Source organism: Oryctolagus cuniculus, chromosome 6 (assembly GCF_051225735.1).
Source record: "Oryctolagus cuniculus isolate XC-2025 breed Fujian yellow rabbit chromosome 6, ASM5122573v1, whole genome shotgun sequence".
In the NCBI taxonomy this organism is placed as follows: domain Eukaryota; kingdom Metazoa; phylum Chordata; class Mammalia; order Lagomorpha; family Leporidae; genus Oryctolagus; species Oryctolagus cuniculus.
The window spans coordinates 112,504,348-112,519,081 of NC_142872.1; the positions used below are offsets into that span (position 1 = coordinate 112,504,348).

The window sequence follows — 14,734 nt, forward strand, 5'->3', positions numbered from 1 at the left end:
TAGGATCACTCCACACCCAACAGGAAAATGGGAAGAGATGCTAAAATCTATGTGGTTTTGCATGATTCACTTTCTTCCCCTGACTACTTGATTTTAAATTAATTGATATTGGGTTCTAATTTATTTCTAAAATATCAGGAAAATCATATTCTCTCTCTGACCTAAAAGAACAACAATAATGCCTGTCAGAACTACCACGTGAGAGTTTTGAGTGGATTTGGTCATATAATTCAGGTACCTGCCCACATTGTCTTTGCAAAATTGATACTACTGCAAAAAAGTTTACATGCCAACATTTTACAGCTTATGCTTATGCAAGGTATGTGCAATGAAAGTGAGCAATTATCTGGCGGAATGGCTAGTCTGTTTTGGTGAGTCTCACTTTGAAAGCATCCTTCATAGATTGTCTAGTGTGGCTGGCAATATAGAGTCAGTTCATCATGAAATTGCAACCTCTATACTTCCTTTTGTGTTGTTTAGACAGAGAAAATCAAATCTCATCATGCTTAAGGCATAGTATTCAGCAGAAGTTGAAATGTGCTAAAATTACTGAAGCATCATCTACTGCTGTGACAATACTTAAGCAACTGTCAGGTTTTAGTTCTTGGATGTTTATAACTCAGCCATAAAAACCCACTCTAGGTTAAAAGCTGATCTTTAAGGTCTCAGCACAAAAAAAAGATATATAGCTTGACTCTTCCTCTCACATAGAAGAAACCAAGTGGTTGTAAATTTGCTTTGACTGTGGATTTATAACAGGTAGGAAAACTAGGGCCTCACTTTCATTCTCCTAGGACTGCTCATTCATTCTAGTACTTGCTAAGCCTTTTCTGCTTATGAAAAAGACTGCTTGGAGTTCTAGTTCAAATGGCTCTTTTATTGTGGTACCCTCCTCAGTTTCCATTTTTTAGAGTTAATAGGTTCTTCTGTTTTTCAAATGTACCTCCTGAGGAGCTATGCAAATAGCCCAAGAGTATGCATCTTTTTGAGTCTCTAACTCACTCCTTTTTGGGTCCTTCAAACAGTCCCCACAACTTCATTTCCTAGGTCTTCCTTTTCCATTCTGTACTTGGCAGATGGCCTACCTTAATCACTTAAGGCTGGGAGAGGGATATTAGAGTTGGGAGACTTAATAGAGGATTAACTTGGAAACCAAGGACAATTAGCTCCCAAATTTTTAATGACAGTCATCTGAATGGTTTGTGTGTTATCCTTCAGCAATACTGGGTTTTGTTGGTGGAGGAGCTGAAGAAGACTTATACAAAGGTTCTTTAAAAACTTTGTGGAAAAAGCATCTTATGCAAAAACTGCATGGATTTCAATTTTTTTTGGTGACAAAATAGATTTATCTTTTAATTAAAATTATCCACAAATTTGTAGTTCCCTCATATTCCACAACGGGGTTCAGGCAAGCACATGAGGGTATGAGCGGACAAAAATGTCAGCTTCTATGATTTGCAGCTGAGATTGGGAAATTTCAGTTCAAAAGTGATGATCAATTACAGGGTGTAGTCACGGGTGTGGTATATGTGGGAATTCTGAACAAGTAGAGGTATTGTCCCAGGCTCAATTATTTTGACTTCTGTCTGTTCTCCTCAGCATCTTTTATTGGCTATGAGAATTTAAGGCCAAATCTCTTTCTCCAGCCTCAATTTTTCTCTTGTGCTGTAGTACCACATTTTCAGTAATGAGATATTTCTTCATGTTTCTCTTAGAATCTCAAATTCAATTTAAAGGCAAATATGGTGCATAGAGCTGGAATCCTCAAACTTTCAAGTGCATATGAATGGCCTGAGATCTTGTTTAAATGCAGGTTCTGATTCAGTAGATCTGAATAGGGCCTGAATTCAAAATTCTCAAGTGACTCTGCTGCTACTCCAAAGACTATGCTTTGATGAACAAGAGAATTGAGCAGTTTTTCAGTCTTGTAAAAATTCCGCTGCATATAGTAAGTGCTCAGTGTATGTTAAACTTTATCATAAGCATTATTATACATGATTCTGTTACATGACCATGACACAAATAAATTACATACATAAATTACATGTATAAATTATAAATGTGAATAAGGATACCTCTTGGTTGGCGCTGCGGCTCAATAGGCTAATCCTCCGCCTGTGGCGCCGGCACTCCGGGTTCTAGTCCTGGTTGGGGCGCCAGATTCTGTCCCGGTTGCCCCTCTTCCAGGCCAGCTCTCTGCTGTGCCCCGGGAGTGCAGTGGAGGATGGCCCAAGTGCTTGGGCCCTGCACCCACATGGGAGACCAGGAGGAGGCACCTGGCTCCTGGCTTCGGATCAGCGTGGTGCGCTGGATGCATCGCACTGGCTGCGGCAGCCATTGGAGGGTGAACCAATGGCAAAGGAAGATCTTTCTCTCTGTCTCTCTCTCTCTCACTGTCTACTCTGCCTGTCCAAAAAAAAAAAAAAAAAAAAAAGATACCTCTTAATCTCTTTAAACTGAAATTCTATTATCTGCAAAATTGAGAAAACACTGAATATAATGTGACTACCCTGCATTTATTTTATAATAAACTATTTCATTTTTTCTGTTTACATTAAAATTGATTTGAATTGAATTGAACCCCCATACTAGCTTCCTATTTCAATCTTTGTTAATATAACTTCCTCAACCATTATGATTATGATTTTTAAAAAAGATTTATTTGTTTATTTATTTGAGAGGTAAAGTTATAAACAGAAAGAGGGAAAGATAGAGAGAATGGTCTTCCACCTGCTGGTTCACTCCCCAAATGGCCTCAATGGTTGGAGCTGGGCCAATCCAAAGCCAGGAGCCTGGAGATTCATCTGGGTCTCCCACATGGGTACAGAGGCTGAAGTACTTGGGTCATCCTCTGCTGCTTACCCAGGCACATTAGCAAGGAGGTGGATTGGAAGTGGAGCAGCTAGGACTTGAACTGGCGCCCATATGGGATGCTGGCACCAAAGACAGCAGCTTTAATGGCTATGCCACAGCACTGGCCCTGTGATATTTTATAGCAACATGGAACTGAATCACAAGCAGAGTAGCTGGTACACAAACCGGTATGTGATGCTGGCATTGCAAGTGGCTAACATTTGTTGCTTTTTCAAAATTGAAAATGTTATTTATATAGGGATTCATTCTCAACTTACCTGACCAATTAAGCTAGAGAATACAAAAACTCCAGAAAAAAAATTCAAGAGTTGGAAAATAATTTCAAATGAAGTTTGTGGTTCTGGAAGACCCCCAATAGTAATTAAAGTTCGGACTGCCCAATAATAGCATCTCAGATACCTGTGAAAAGAGAATATATACACTTTTGCTTTATTCTATAGCAATGAATTACCACTATGCTTGAGAGTAGATTACTTGTTTAATTATGATACATTTCCTCCTGACCAAAGCAGCATTAGCAAACTTCATATGTGCTAATGTAAACATAAAAAACACTGTGACATGACTAAGCAATCAAACCTGAGTGTTTTAATAGTTGTCTCCATAATGTAGTGGTATAAACAACAACCATATCAGGCTCATGGTTTTATTTCAGAATCCATAAAATCCCAGTAGAGGTAACTCATCCATGTTTTATGGTGACTGAACTCTGGCCTAGAGTAACTTGAATGGCTGGCAATATCTATAAAGACTTGATTGTGTTGAGTGTCTGGAGTGTTGCTTCTGACTATTGGCAGTGTTCTTCTCTTCTCTATATTATGTTTGCTTGGAATGACCAAGGTAGCTTCTTCCCTTACAAGTTTGAACCTGGGTTGGGCTGGAACAAATGGCACAGCTCAGGCTAGGTGGTCATCTACCTCTTTCCATTCAACCTCTCAATGTGACTAGCTTGGCTTCCTTTTAGCATGGCAGTCTCGGGGTAGACAAACTGCATACGTGACAACTAGTTTCCACCAACCAATAACGGCCTAGACAATAGCTGCAACTCTTCCTATAATTCAAAAGTCTTATAATGACTTCTTTTTTTTTTTTAAACTTACATTTATTTGTTTGAAAGGCAGAATTAGAAAGAGGGAAAGAGAGAGAGATCTTTCATTTGCTGGTTCACTCCACAAATGGCTGCAAAGGCCAGGGCTGGGCCACGCTGAAGTCAGGATCCTGCAGCTCCATCCAGGTATCCCATATGGGTGGCAGGAGCCCAAACATTTGGGCCATCCTTTACTGTTTTCCCAGGTGCAGTAACAGGGAGTTGGATCACAAGTGGAGCAGCTGGGACTTGAACAGGTACTCATATGGGACACCAGTCACAGTGACTTAACTCACTGCGCCACAATGCTGGCCTCAGTGCTGCTGTTACCACCATGGTCATTGCCATCATCTTTTTTTTTTTTAGATTTATTTTATTTATTTAAGGAAGAATTAGAGTAGAGAGGGAGACAGAGAAAGATATCTTCTATCTTCTTTTTTTAATTTAAGGTAAACAAATTTCCAGTAATTCATATATGCAGGTTTAGGAACATAGTAATATTTCCCACTCTACCCTCCCTTCTGCCCATACTCCCTCCTTTCCTTCTCCTTCATATCCTCTTCCCTCTCTTAATTTTTACAATTATTTACTTTCAGTTTGTTTTATATTCATAAGGCTAACCCTACACTAAGTAAAATGTTCAACAAATAGTAAGAAAAAGACGCTGTTCTGCAACAGTAGAGACAAGGGCTGTAAATAATCATTGAAGCTCAAAAAATCAATTTCACTCCTATATATTAGATTTTTGGTACTCTGTTTTTTTTTACCTGCTTCCATCTTTTTTTTTTTTTAATTTATTTGACAGGTAGAGATATAGATAGTGTGAGAGAGAGACAGAGAGAAAGGTCTTCCTTCCGTTGGTTCACCCCCGAAGTGACTGGTACAGCCAGCGCTGTGCCGATCCAAAGCCAGGAGCCAGGTGCTTCTTCCTGGTCTCCCATGTGGGTGTAGGAACCCAAGCACCTGGGCCATCCTCCACTGCCTTCCCGGGCCACAGCAGAGAGCTGGACTGGAAGAGGAGCAACCAGGACTAGAAACCGGTGCCCATATGGGATTCTGGCGCTGCAGGTGGAGGATTAACCAAGTGAGCCATGGTGTTGGCCCCAGGTACCCTGTTTTTTACCACAGGTCAGGGAGAACATATTGTATTTGTCTTTTTGGAACTGGCTTATTTCACTATGTATAATAGTTTCCAGTTGCATCCATCTTGTGGCAAATGACAGAATTTCATTTTTTACTGCTGTGTGGTAGTCTATACTGTATATATGTCATAATTTGTTAATCCAGTCTTCAGTTGATGGACACCTGTGTTGATTCCATATCTTAGCTATTGTGAATAGAGCTGCAATAAACATGGGGGTACAGATCACTCATAAATGCTGATTTCTTTTCTTTGGGTAAATTCCCAGAAGTGGGATGGCTTATTCATATGGTCAGTGTATACTAAGATTTCTCAGTTATTTCCACTCTGTCTTTAATAGTGGCCACATCAGTTTATATTCCCATCAATCAGTAATTAGTGTACATTTTTCACCACATTCTCATCAGTGTTCATTGTTTATTGACTTCTGTATGAGAGCCATTCTAACAGGGGTGAGATAAAACCTCATTGTGGTTTTGATTTGCATTTCCTTGATGGCTAGTGATCCTGAGCATGTTTTCATGTGTCTGTTGGCCATTTGATTTTGCTCTCTTGAATAATGCCTGTTTAAGTCATTTGCTCATTTCTTAACTGAATTGTTTGCTTTGTTGTTGTTGAGCTTCTTTATCTCTTTATATATTCTGGTCATTAATCCTTTATCACTTGCATAGTTTGCAAACAATTTCTCCTATTCTGTTTGTTGCCTCTACTTTGCTGAGTATTTCTTTTGCAGTGCAGAAGCTTCTCAGCTTGATGTAAATCCATTTATTGGCTTTGATTGCCTGTGCTTTGGGTCTTTTATAATAAGTCTTTGCCTATGCCAATGTCTTGCAGTGTTTTCTTAGTGTTCTGTAGTAATTTGATGGTATTAGGTCATAGATTTAGGTCTTTAACCCATTTTGAGTGAATTTTTGTGTAAGGAATAAGGTAGGGGTCTTGATTCATGCTTCTGAATGTGGAGATCCAGTTTTCCCAGCACCATTTGTTGTCCTTGCTGCAGGGATTGATTTTAGGTCCTTTGTCAAAAATAAGTTGGTTGTAGATTCGTGGGTTGATTTCTGGCATTTCTGTTCTGTCCCATTGGTCTATCCATCTGTTTTTGTACCAGTACCAGGTAGTTTTGATGATAACTACCTTATAGTATGTCTTGAAATCTGGTATTGTGATGCTTTGAGCTTTGTTTTTGTTGTATAATGTTGCTTTAGCTATTTGGTGTCTCATGTGGTGTTTCCACATGGATTTTAAAATCATTTTTTTTAATATATGAGAAGAATGTCATTGGTATTTTTATTGGGATCACATTTAATCTGCAAATTGCTTTTGGTAGTATGAACATTTTGATGATATTCATGCTTCCAATCCATGAACATGGAAGATTTTTCTATTTTTTAATGTCTTCTTTGATATCTTTCTTTAATGCTTTGTGATTTTCATTGCAGGGATCTTTGGCATCCTTGGTTAAATTTATTCCAAGGTTAATTTTTTGGTAGCTATTATGAAGAGGATTGATCTTAGAAGTTCCTTCTCAGTCATGCCATCATTTGTGTATGCAAAGGTCATTGATTTTTTTGAGTTAATTTTATATCCTGCCACATTACCAAACTCTTTTATGAGTTCCAATAGTCTCTTAGTGGTGTCTCTTGGTTCCCCTATAAATAGAAACATGTCATCTGCAAATAGGTACAGTTTGACTTCCTCCTTCCCAATTTGTATCCTTTTGATTTCTTTTTCTTGCCTGATGGCTCTGGCTAAAAATTCCAGGACTATATTGAACAGCAATGGTGAGAGTGGGCATCTTTGTCTCATTCCAGATCCTAAGAGGAGTGCTTCTAACTTTTTCCTATGCAATAAGAAGCTGGCTGTGGATTTTTCATAAATTGCCTTGACTGTGTTGAGGAATGTTCCTTCTATACCCAATTTTCTTGAGGTTTTCATCATTCAGAATGTTGTATTTTATCAAATGTTTTCTTGGCATCCATTGAGATTATCATAACTTTTTTGTCCTTCAGTTTATTAATGTTATATATCATATTTATTTATTTGCATATGTTGAACCATACCTGCATGCTGAGGATAAATCCCACTTGATCTGAATGAATGATATTTCTCATGTGTTGTTGGATTTGATTGGCTAATATTTTTTTAAAAGAATTTTTACATCTATATTCATCAGGGATGTTGGTTGGTAGTTCTCTTTTATTGTTGTATCTTTTTTCTGGTTTGAGAATTAAAGTGATGCTGGCTTCATAGTAGGCATTTGGGAGGATTCCTTCCCTTACAATTGTTTTGAATAACTTGAGAAGAATTGGAGTTAGTTCTTTAAATGTCTGGTAGAATTCAGTAGTGGAGCCATCTGGTTCTGTATTTTTCTTTGTTGGAGGGTCTTTTTAGTGATTCAATTTCCATATTGGTTATGGGTCTTTTATGTCTTCATGACTCAATTTTGGTAGATTGGATGTTCCAGGAATTATTTAATTTGTTGGCATATAGCTGTTTATAGTATATCCTGATGATTCATAAATGAGAGCTTTGCAGTATACAGTATTCTGGGTTGAAAGTTTTTTTCTTATAAGACTTGGACTATGTCTCTCCATTTTCTCCAACGGTTTCTGATGAGAAGTCAGCTTTAGTCTAATTGGAGATCTTCTGAAAGTAATGTGGCATTTATATTTTGCACTTTTTAGAATCTTTTCTTTATGTTTTACTGTTGAAAGTTTGACTACAGTGTGTCATGGTGAAGATCTTTTCTGGTCATGTATAATAGTAGTTCAGTATACCTCATGTACTTGGATGTCCCTTTCTTTCTCCAAATTAGGGCAATTTTCTATACTGATTTCCAATCCATTCTCTCTTTCCGTATCTTCAGGAACTCCTGCAAGCTGTATGTTGGGTCATTTGATATTATCTCAAACCTCTTGAACATATTTTAGTTTTTTTAATTTTTTTTTTTGGTCTATTTCCAAATATTTGTCTTCTAGCTCAGATATTCTTTGTTCTGCCTCACCAAGTCTGTTGTTATGGCTTTCCACTATAATTTTTTTAAAAGATTTTATTTATTTATTTGAGAGGTAGAGTTACAGACAGTGAGAGGAAGAGACAGAGAGAAAGGTTTTCCTTCATTTGTTCACTCCCCAAATGGCCACAATGGCTGAAACTGTGCCAATCCTGGTCTCCCATGCGGTTCAGGGGCCCAAGTACTTGGGCCATCTTCCACTGTTTTCCCAGGCCATAGCATGGGAAGAGGAGAAGCTGGGACTAGAACTGGCACCCATATGGGATGCTGGCACTGCAGGCGGAGGATAAACCTAATGTGCCATGGCACTGGCCCCACTGTATTCTTTATTTGACATATTGAATGCCTTAATTCTAACATTGCATTTTGATTTCTCTTGAAAATGTCAATTTCATGGGAAAATTTTTCCTCCATGTCATGTATGAATTTCTTTAATTTGTGAATTTCCCTCTGAGTAATCCAATGATCAGTCTTTTGAGTTCTTTTTCAGGAATTTCATGAATTTCTTCAGCTTCATATTCTTTTTAATATTTATTTATTTATTTGAAAAGCAGAGTTAGAGAGAGAGAGGTTTTCCATTCACTGGTTCACTCCCCAAATGGCCACAACGGACAGAGCTGAGCAATCCGAAGCCAGGAGCCAGGATCTTCCTCCAGGTCTCCCACACAGCTGCAGGGGCCTAAGTGCTTGGGCCATCTTCCACTGCTTTTCCAGGCCACAGCAGAGAGCTGGATCAGAAAAGGAGCAGCTGTGACTAGAACAGTGTCCATATAGGATGCTGGCACTATAGGCAGAGGATTAACCTACTGTGCCACAGCACCAACCCTTTCAGCTCCATATTCTTTTATTTTTTTCAACTTTTATTTAATACATATAAATTTCCAAAGTTCAACTTTTGTATCATGGCAGCTTTTCCCCCCATAACATCCCTCCCACCTGCCACCATCCCATCTCCCACTCCCTCTCCCATCCCATTCACAATCAAGATTCATTTTCAATTATCTTTATATACAGAAGATCAACTTAGTATATACTAAGTACAGATCTCAACAGTTTGCACCCACACAGATACACAACGTATAAAGTACTGTTTGAGTAGTAGTTTTATCATTAATTTGCATAGTATGACATATTAAGGACAGAGTTCCTACATGGGGAGTAAGTGCACAGTGACTCCCGTTGTTGATTTAACAATTGACACTCTTATTTATGACATCAGTAATCACCTGAGGCTCTTGTAATGAGCTGCCAAGGCTATGGAAGCCTCTTGAGTTCATAGACTCTAATCTTACTTAGACAAGGGCATAATCAAAGTGGAAGTTCTCTCTTCCCTTCAGAGAAAGGTACCTCCTTTTTTGATGGCCTGTTCTTTCTGCTGGGATCTCACTCACAGAGATCTTTCATTTAGGTCATTTTTTTTGCCACAGTGTCTTGGCTTTCCATGCCTGAGAAACTCTCATGGGCTTTTAGCCAGATCTGAGTGCCTTAAGGGCTGATTCTGAGGCCGGAGTTTCAGCTTCATATTTTAATATTGATGTGCTGTGTTTCTTTGGGGAGTCATATTGCCATCCTTATTCTTGTTTCTTGAATTTTTGCATTTATTTTTAGGTTTTTGTGAAAGTACTTGGTAGTCTTCATAGATGATGTCTTTTTCTTTGAACCACGTCTCTTTGGCTTGGTGGAGTGTCTGCTCCCTCAGTGAATACCCAGATGCCATGTATTGGGTATGGCCAGGGAGCTCTGGTCAGTGCTCCAGGGTGGGGAAATTATCCAGGGTGAAACCCAAGTTGGGCATGGTACATCTCTATTGTCAGCAAGGGGGAGACTATGATTATCTCTGTTGGTGCAATCATACCTTCACATCCTCTCTTCTGAGGTCATCTATGCCAATGGTTAGCCCACCATGGCAGCAACACTCAGGATCTGTGCAATCCTCAGTGTGTGCACAAATCCCACTTCAAGGACTCACTCAAGGGAACCAGGGAGCTCTGAGCCTCTGGCACGGACACAGTGATTTTCTAGAGACACAGCTACACCCTGCACCCTATCATGCAATCACAGATTTCCTACATTCACAGTGGTCAAGGCTCTCACAGTCACAAGGTAGACTATCTACTATACCCTGCTAGCCGGTTCTGTTTTTGCAGAGAGCAGAGATATTCCCAGAGCCAGCTGCCTGTGGGTGCTCAGATTTGGTGGTTTGAGCCTTGAAAGCCTGTGACATGTTGAGAGCCTGGGGGCACCTCATGGTCCTATGTGGGTGCCCAGCCCCCTGTCAACCCTCCAAGCCAGACTCAAAATAAGTGGGGAATGTTAAATTTTCCCTAAGGGAAAATCTTCAGATCACACATGTCTACAAAATGGCACCTTCTACCCGTTGGTTCCTTCGTGTCCTTGTGGGAGAAAGAAGCATGTTTTTTTTTTTTTTTTTTTTTTCTGCTGGGTTAGGCAAGTATCCTGGACCCTGTTAGGCCTGCAGGCCAGACACAAAGTCAGTATAGTCTGCAAGGCTCTGCCTGTAGCAGTATCAACAGTGGCATGGGATGCTGCAGTCTGCTCTCAGCTCATTCTCCAAAGCTGGCATATCTTCTGCATCTTGGCTCCAGGGATCGTGTGTTGTGTCTGTGCTCATTGCTGTGTGTCTGCACCTTCCACACTGATTCACATTGTCCCTCTCCTGTAGAATTTCCACTGCAGATTTCTTTCCAACTCTCCCCTGGAAATGCACTTCTTCCATTTTTCTCTATTATTTTCTCCTTGCCTAAAGCAGTATGTCTTTCACCTATTCAGCCATGTTGGAATCTTGATATCTTCTGTCTTCTGACTCACTCTCTGAACAGCCAAAATGGCTAGAGCTGGGCCAATTCAAAGCCAGGAGCCTGGAACTCTATCAAGGTATCCAAAACGGGTAGCAGGGCCCAAGTGCTTGGGCTTGGACCATCTTCTGCTGCCTTCCCAAGTTCCCCAACAGGGAGTTAGATCAGAAGTGGAGCAGCTGGGACTCCAACTGGTGTTCATAGGGGTTGCTTGCACCACAGGCAGTGGTTTAACCTGTTGTGCTATGCTAGCCCCAATGCTGTATTTAAAAAATAATTGAATTTATTTATTTGGAAGGCAAATACACACACACACACACACACACACACAGAGACTGAGATCTCCCCTCTGCTGGTTTACTCCCCAAATTCTCACAATAACTAAGATTGGCCAAGTCAGGACAGTAGCTAGGAATTCAATCTAGGACTCCCACGTGGGTGCCAGGGATCCTTGTACTTGAACCATTACTTACTGTCTCCTAGGGTATTGCATTCACAGGAAGCTGGAATCAGGAGCAGATCCAGAACTTGAACACAGCACTGTCAAATTGGATGTGGGCATCCTAAGCAGGATCTTAACCACTATAACAAATGGCCAACACTGGCTGGCACCATGGCTCACTAGGCTAATCCTCTACCTGTGGCGCCGGTATTTCAGGTACTCTGGGTTCTAGTTCTGGTTGGGGTTCTGGTTCTGTCCCAGTTGCTCCTCTTCAGTCCAGCTCTCTGCTGTGGCCCAGGAAGGCAGTGGAGGATGGCCCAAGTGCTTGGGCCCTGCACCTGCGTGGGAGACCAGGAGGAAGCACCTGGCTCCTGGCTTTGGATCAGCGCAGCGTGCCGGCCGTAACAACCATTTCGGGAGTGAACCAACAGAAGGAAGACCTTTCTCTCTGTCTTTCTCTCTCTCTCACTGTATAACTCTGCCTGTCAAAAATAAAAACAAACAAAACAACAACAACAACAACAACAACAAAAAATGGCCAACACTGATGTCTTATTCTTGCTAAATTGTATGTGTCAAGCAAATCATTAAAGTCAGTTTTGATTTAAGGGAATTGAAATTTGAACCCACCTCTCAATGAGAGAAATAGCAAAGAATTTCAGAGCATATTTAAACTGCTTCCCTCATGGGTTATGGGGAATAATATAGAGATCAAGTATATTTATGCAGATGGAAAAACATTGTATAGTTTAGATCTAATTGTTCCTCCTAAGGAAAAACAGAATAAATACCTTCTCTATCTTTTCTACCAACACTTTATTATATTATTGAATATGTAAACCATGCCAGTGTTAGAGGAAAATTGAGCTTCATCTTTATAGGGAAATTACTCTTGGGTATAATAGGTTATTTATGAGAAATTCAGCATTAGGGAAAACCAAATATGCTCAGAAATATACTCAATAAATATAATGAATGCTCTATATTGAAGCAATTGCAAATTGAGAGATTAAGATGATTATAGCCCAGATCAGGAAAGAATATAACAAAGATTGAGAAGAACATATAACATTCATTCAGCTAGATTTGGCTATGGGTTTTGGAGTCCAAAGTAGAGTAGAAATGGAAATTAGTACTATAATCCCATTGTATGTATATGTTCAGTCATTTTGATACATTATTATGTACTATTTTCTGTATTCCATATAGTTCTGATAACCTGGTCTGGGTCAAGCATTCCACTGAACCTGTAAAATAATTGTGTATATAAAGACATCTCCAGATACTGTTATTAAGAGGCATTCGGATTTTGTAAGTTATTTTAATATCTGAAGTAGGCACAGGAAAACAGTACTTTTTATAGACTCTTGTCCTACTAAGGTTTTTATTTTCATGTCCAGATGTGCCACGTGTAACATTAATACTTTAGATAATTGTGTGTTATTCTTTGAATAAGGGTGGTCTTTTTCTTGTGAAAATAGTTGATGATTTTCTATTCTTCAAATAATAAGAGTCAGGTTTACAAGGGAAGAGACAAGCTGCTGTTGCAGTCAATATTCAAATAGAAACCTATCTAGAAATAATTCATGTATTTTAAAATTCAATGCCTTTTGAAGGACGTGGGCTTTTTTTTTTTAACCTGGTGGTTATAGGAAGAGCAAAAATAATGAACACTTTGGTAGAGTTTGAAGTCACTGTGCCAAGAGAATAAAAATATTACCACCATGTAATTTTTTTCTTGCAGGCTTTCTTAGACTTATTATTATTATATTGAACTTGATGTCAAAGAGAACCACCTTGAAGAAGTACAGAATTAATTTTATGGATTGCATTTTAACTTTTCAAATTCCAATTTAGAATTTCCCATTACCTGATTTATGTTGGTCACAGATTCTAAACCTCTGAGTCTCTTTAAATTAAGGAAGTATATTAAACCCAATACTGACCACATATGGGAGTGACTGGATTCTCTTCCTACATGATAGAGTCCTCCTCCAAAGTCCCTGTAGTGTTAGCAGGAACAATTATATAAATTATTTTCTCTCATTTTGTTATTTATGGATGTTAAAAAATAGCAATCAAATGTGAAACTTTGGTGTTGATTTTCCAAACCTAAGGGCTGGCTTTGAACTATTTTTTTATTAAATAGTCTGCTATGTTAATTGGAAATTTTATGCCCTGATGCTTTGAGGTTTATTTTGGGATTCTTTTCTCAGTAATGTCTTACACCCAGACAGGCACAACCAAAGGTAAGATTTGTAATTTAATTAGATGGCATCATATTGATTTTCTAGGATTAGCTTAATTAGTCAAGTGTGTCCATCTCTAATATCTGTACCCCAGGCAGATAGATCTTTTCAAGGAGATTCTATGTGGCTGATTTAATAATGAACTATCTATGAACTACATAATAATAATAATTATATATATAGTCAAAAATAGAATTGCAAGATGTGAATTTTCCATGACATTTTTGATGCTCTTTCATACACAAAAACTGCATGCACACACATATGATCTTGAAAATGTTCATGGAAAATGCATATTATAAAAAATGGCATGAGTTTTAAACTTTATTTTGTAAAAAAAAACCCATTTTTTAATTCCACTTTCCATGAACTTTTGAAGTTTGTATTTGTGTAATTTAGCTTGCTCTAAATTAAAGTGATATGGCAGAATTTTACACAAAATCTAAAAAAACATTCAGTGTGAAAATAGAAATTCTTCTGTGACTATATAAGAAACAAACAACCTCAGGGCTGGCGCCATGGCTCACTTGGTTAATCCTCTGCCTGCAGTGCTGGCATCCCATATGGGTGCCAGTTCTAGTCCCGGTTGCTCCTCTTCCAGTCCAGCTCTCTGCTGTGGCCTGGGAGTGCAGTGGAGGATGGCCCAAGTGCTTGGGCCCTGCACCCGCCTGGGAGACCAGGAAGAAGCACCTGGCTCCTGGCTTCGGATCAGCGCAGCTCTGGCCATGGCGGCCATTTGGGGAGTGAACCAACGGAAGGAAGACCTTTCTCTCTGTCTCTCTCTCTCACTGTCTATAACTCTACCTGTCAAATAAATAAATAAATAAAAACAACATCAATACCAAGACAAAATAACAACAAATAATGAAATTTTTAAAGGAGACAAGTCATCTAAATTTTTCAAAGAGTGGTGAATAAATAGCCAATAGCGATATGAAAAAATGCTCAACATCGCCAGTCACCAGGGAAATGCAGATCAAAATCACAGTAAAATACGATCTCTCTCTAGTTAGAATGGCTATTAAAAATATCAAATGCTGTTGAGGATGCAAAGAAAGGTGAAGTCTTGCACACTGTTGATGGGAGTTCAAATTTGTACATCCATTATGGAA

The 14,734-nt window shown here is 39.1% G+C and overlaps 1 protein-coding gene across 1 annotated transcript in view; it reads right to left on the bottom strand.

The window, feature by feature from the left end:
- Positions 1 to 14,734, bottom strand: part of CNGB3 (cyclic nucleotide gated channel subunit beta 3) — a 164,843-nt gene that overhangs the window by 49,543 nt on the left and 100,566 nt on the right. Inside the window, exon 11 of the mRNA XM_002710676.6 lies at positions 3,132 to 3,273. Coding sequence (XP_002710722.4) covers positions 3,132 to 3,273 — 142 coding nt within the window. The remainder of the gene's footprint in view (positions 1 to 3,131; positions 3,274 to 14,734) is intronic.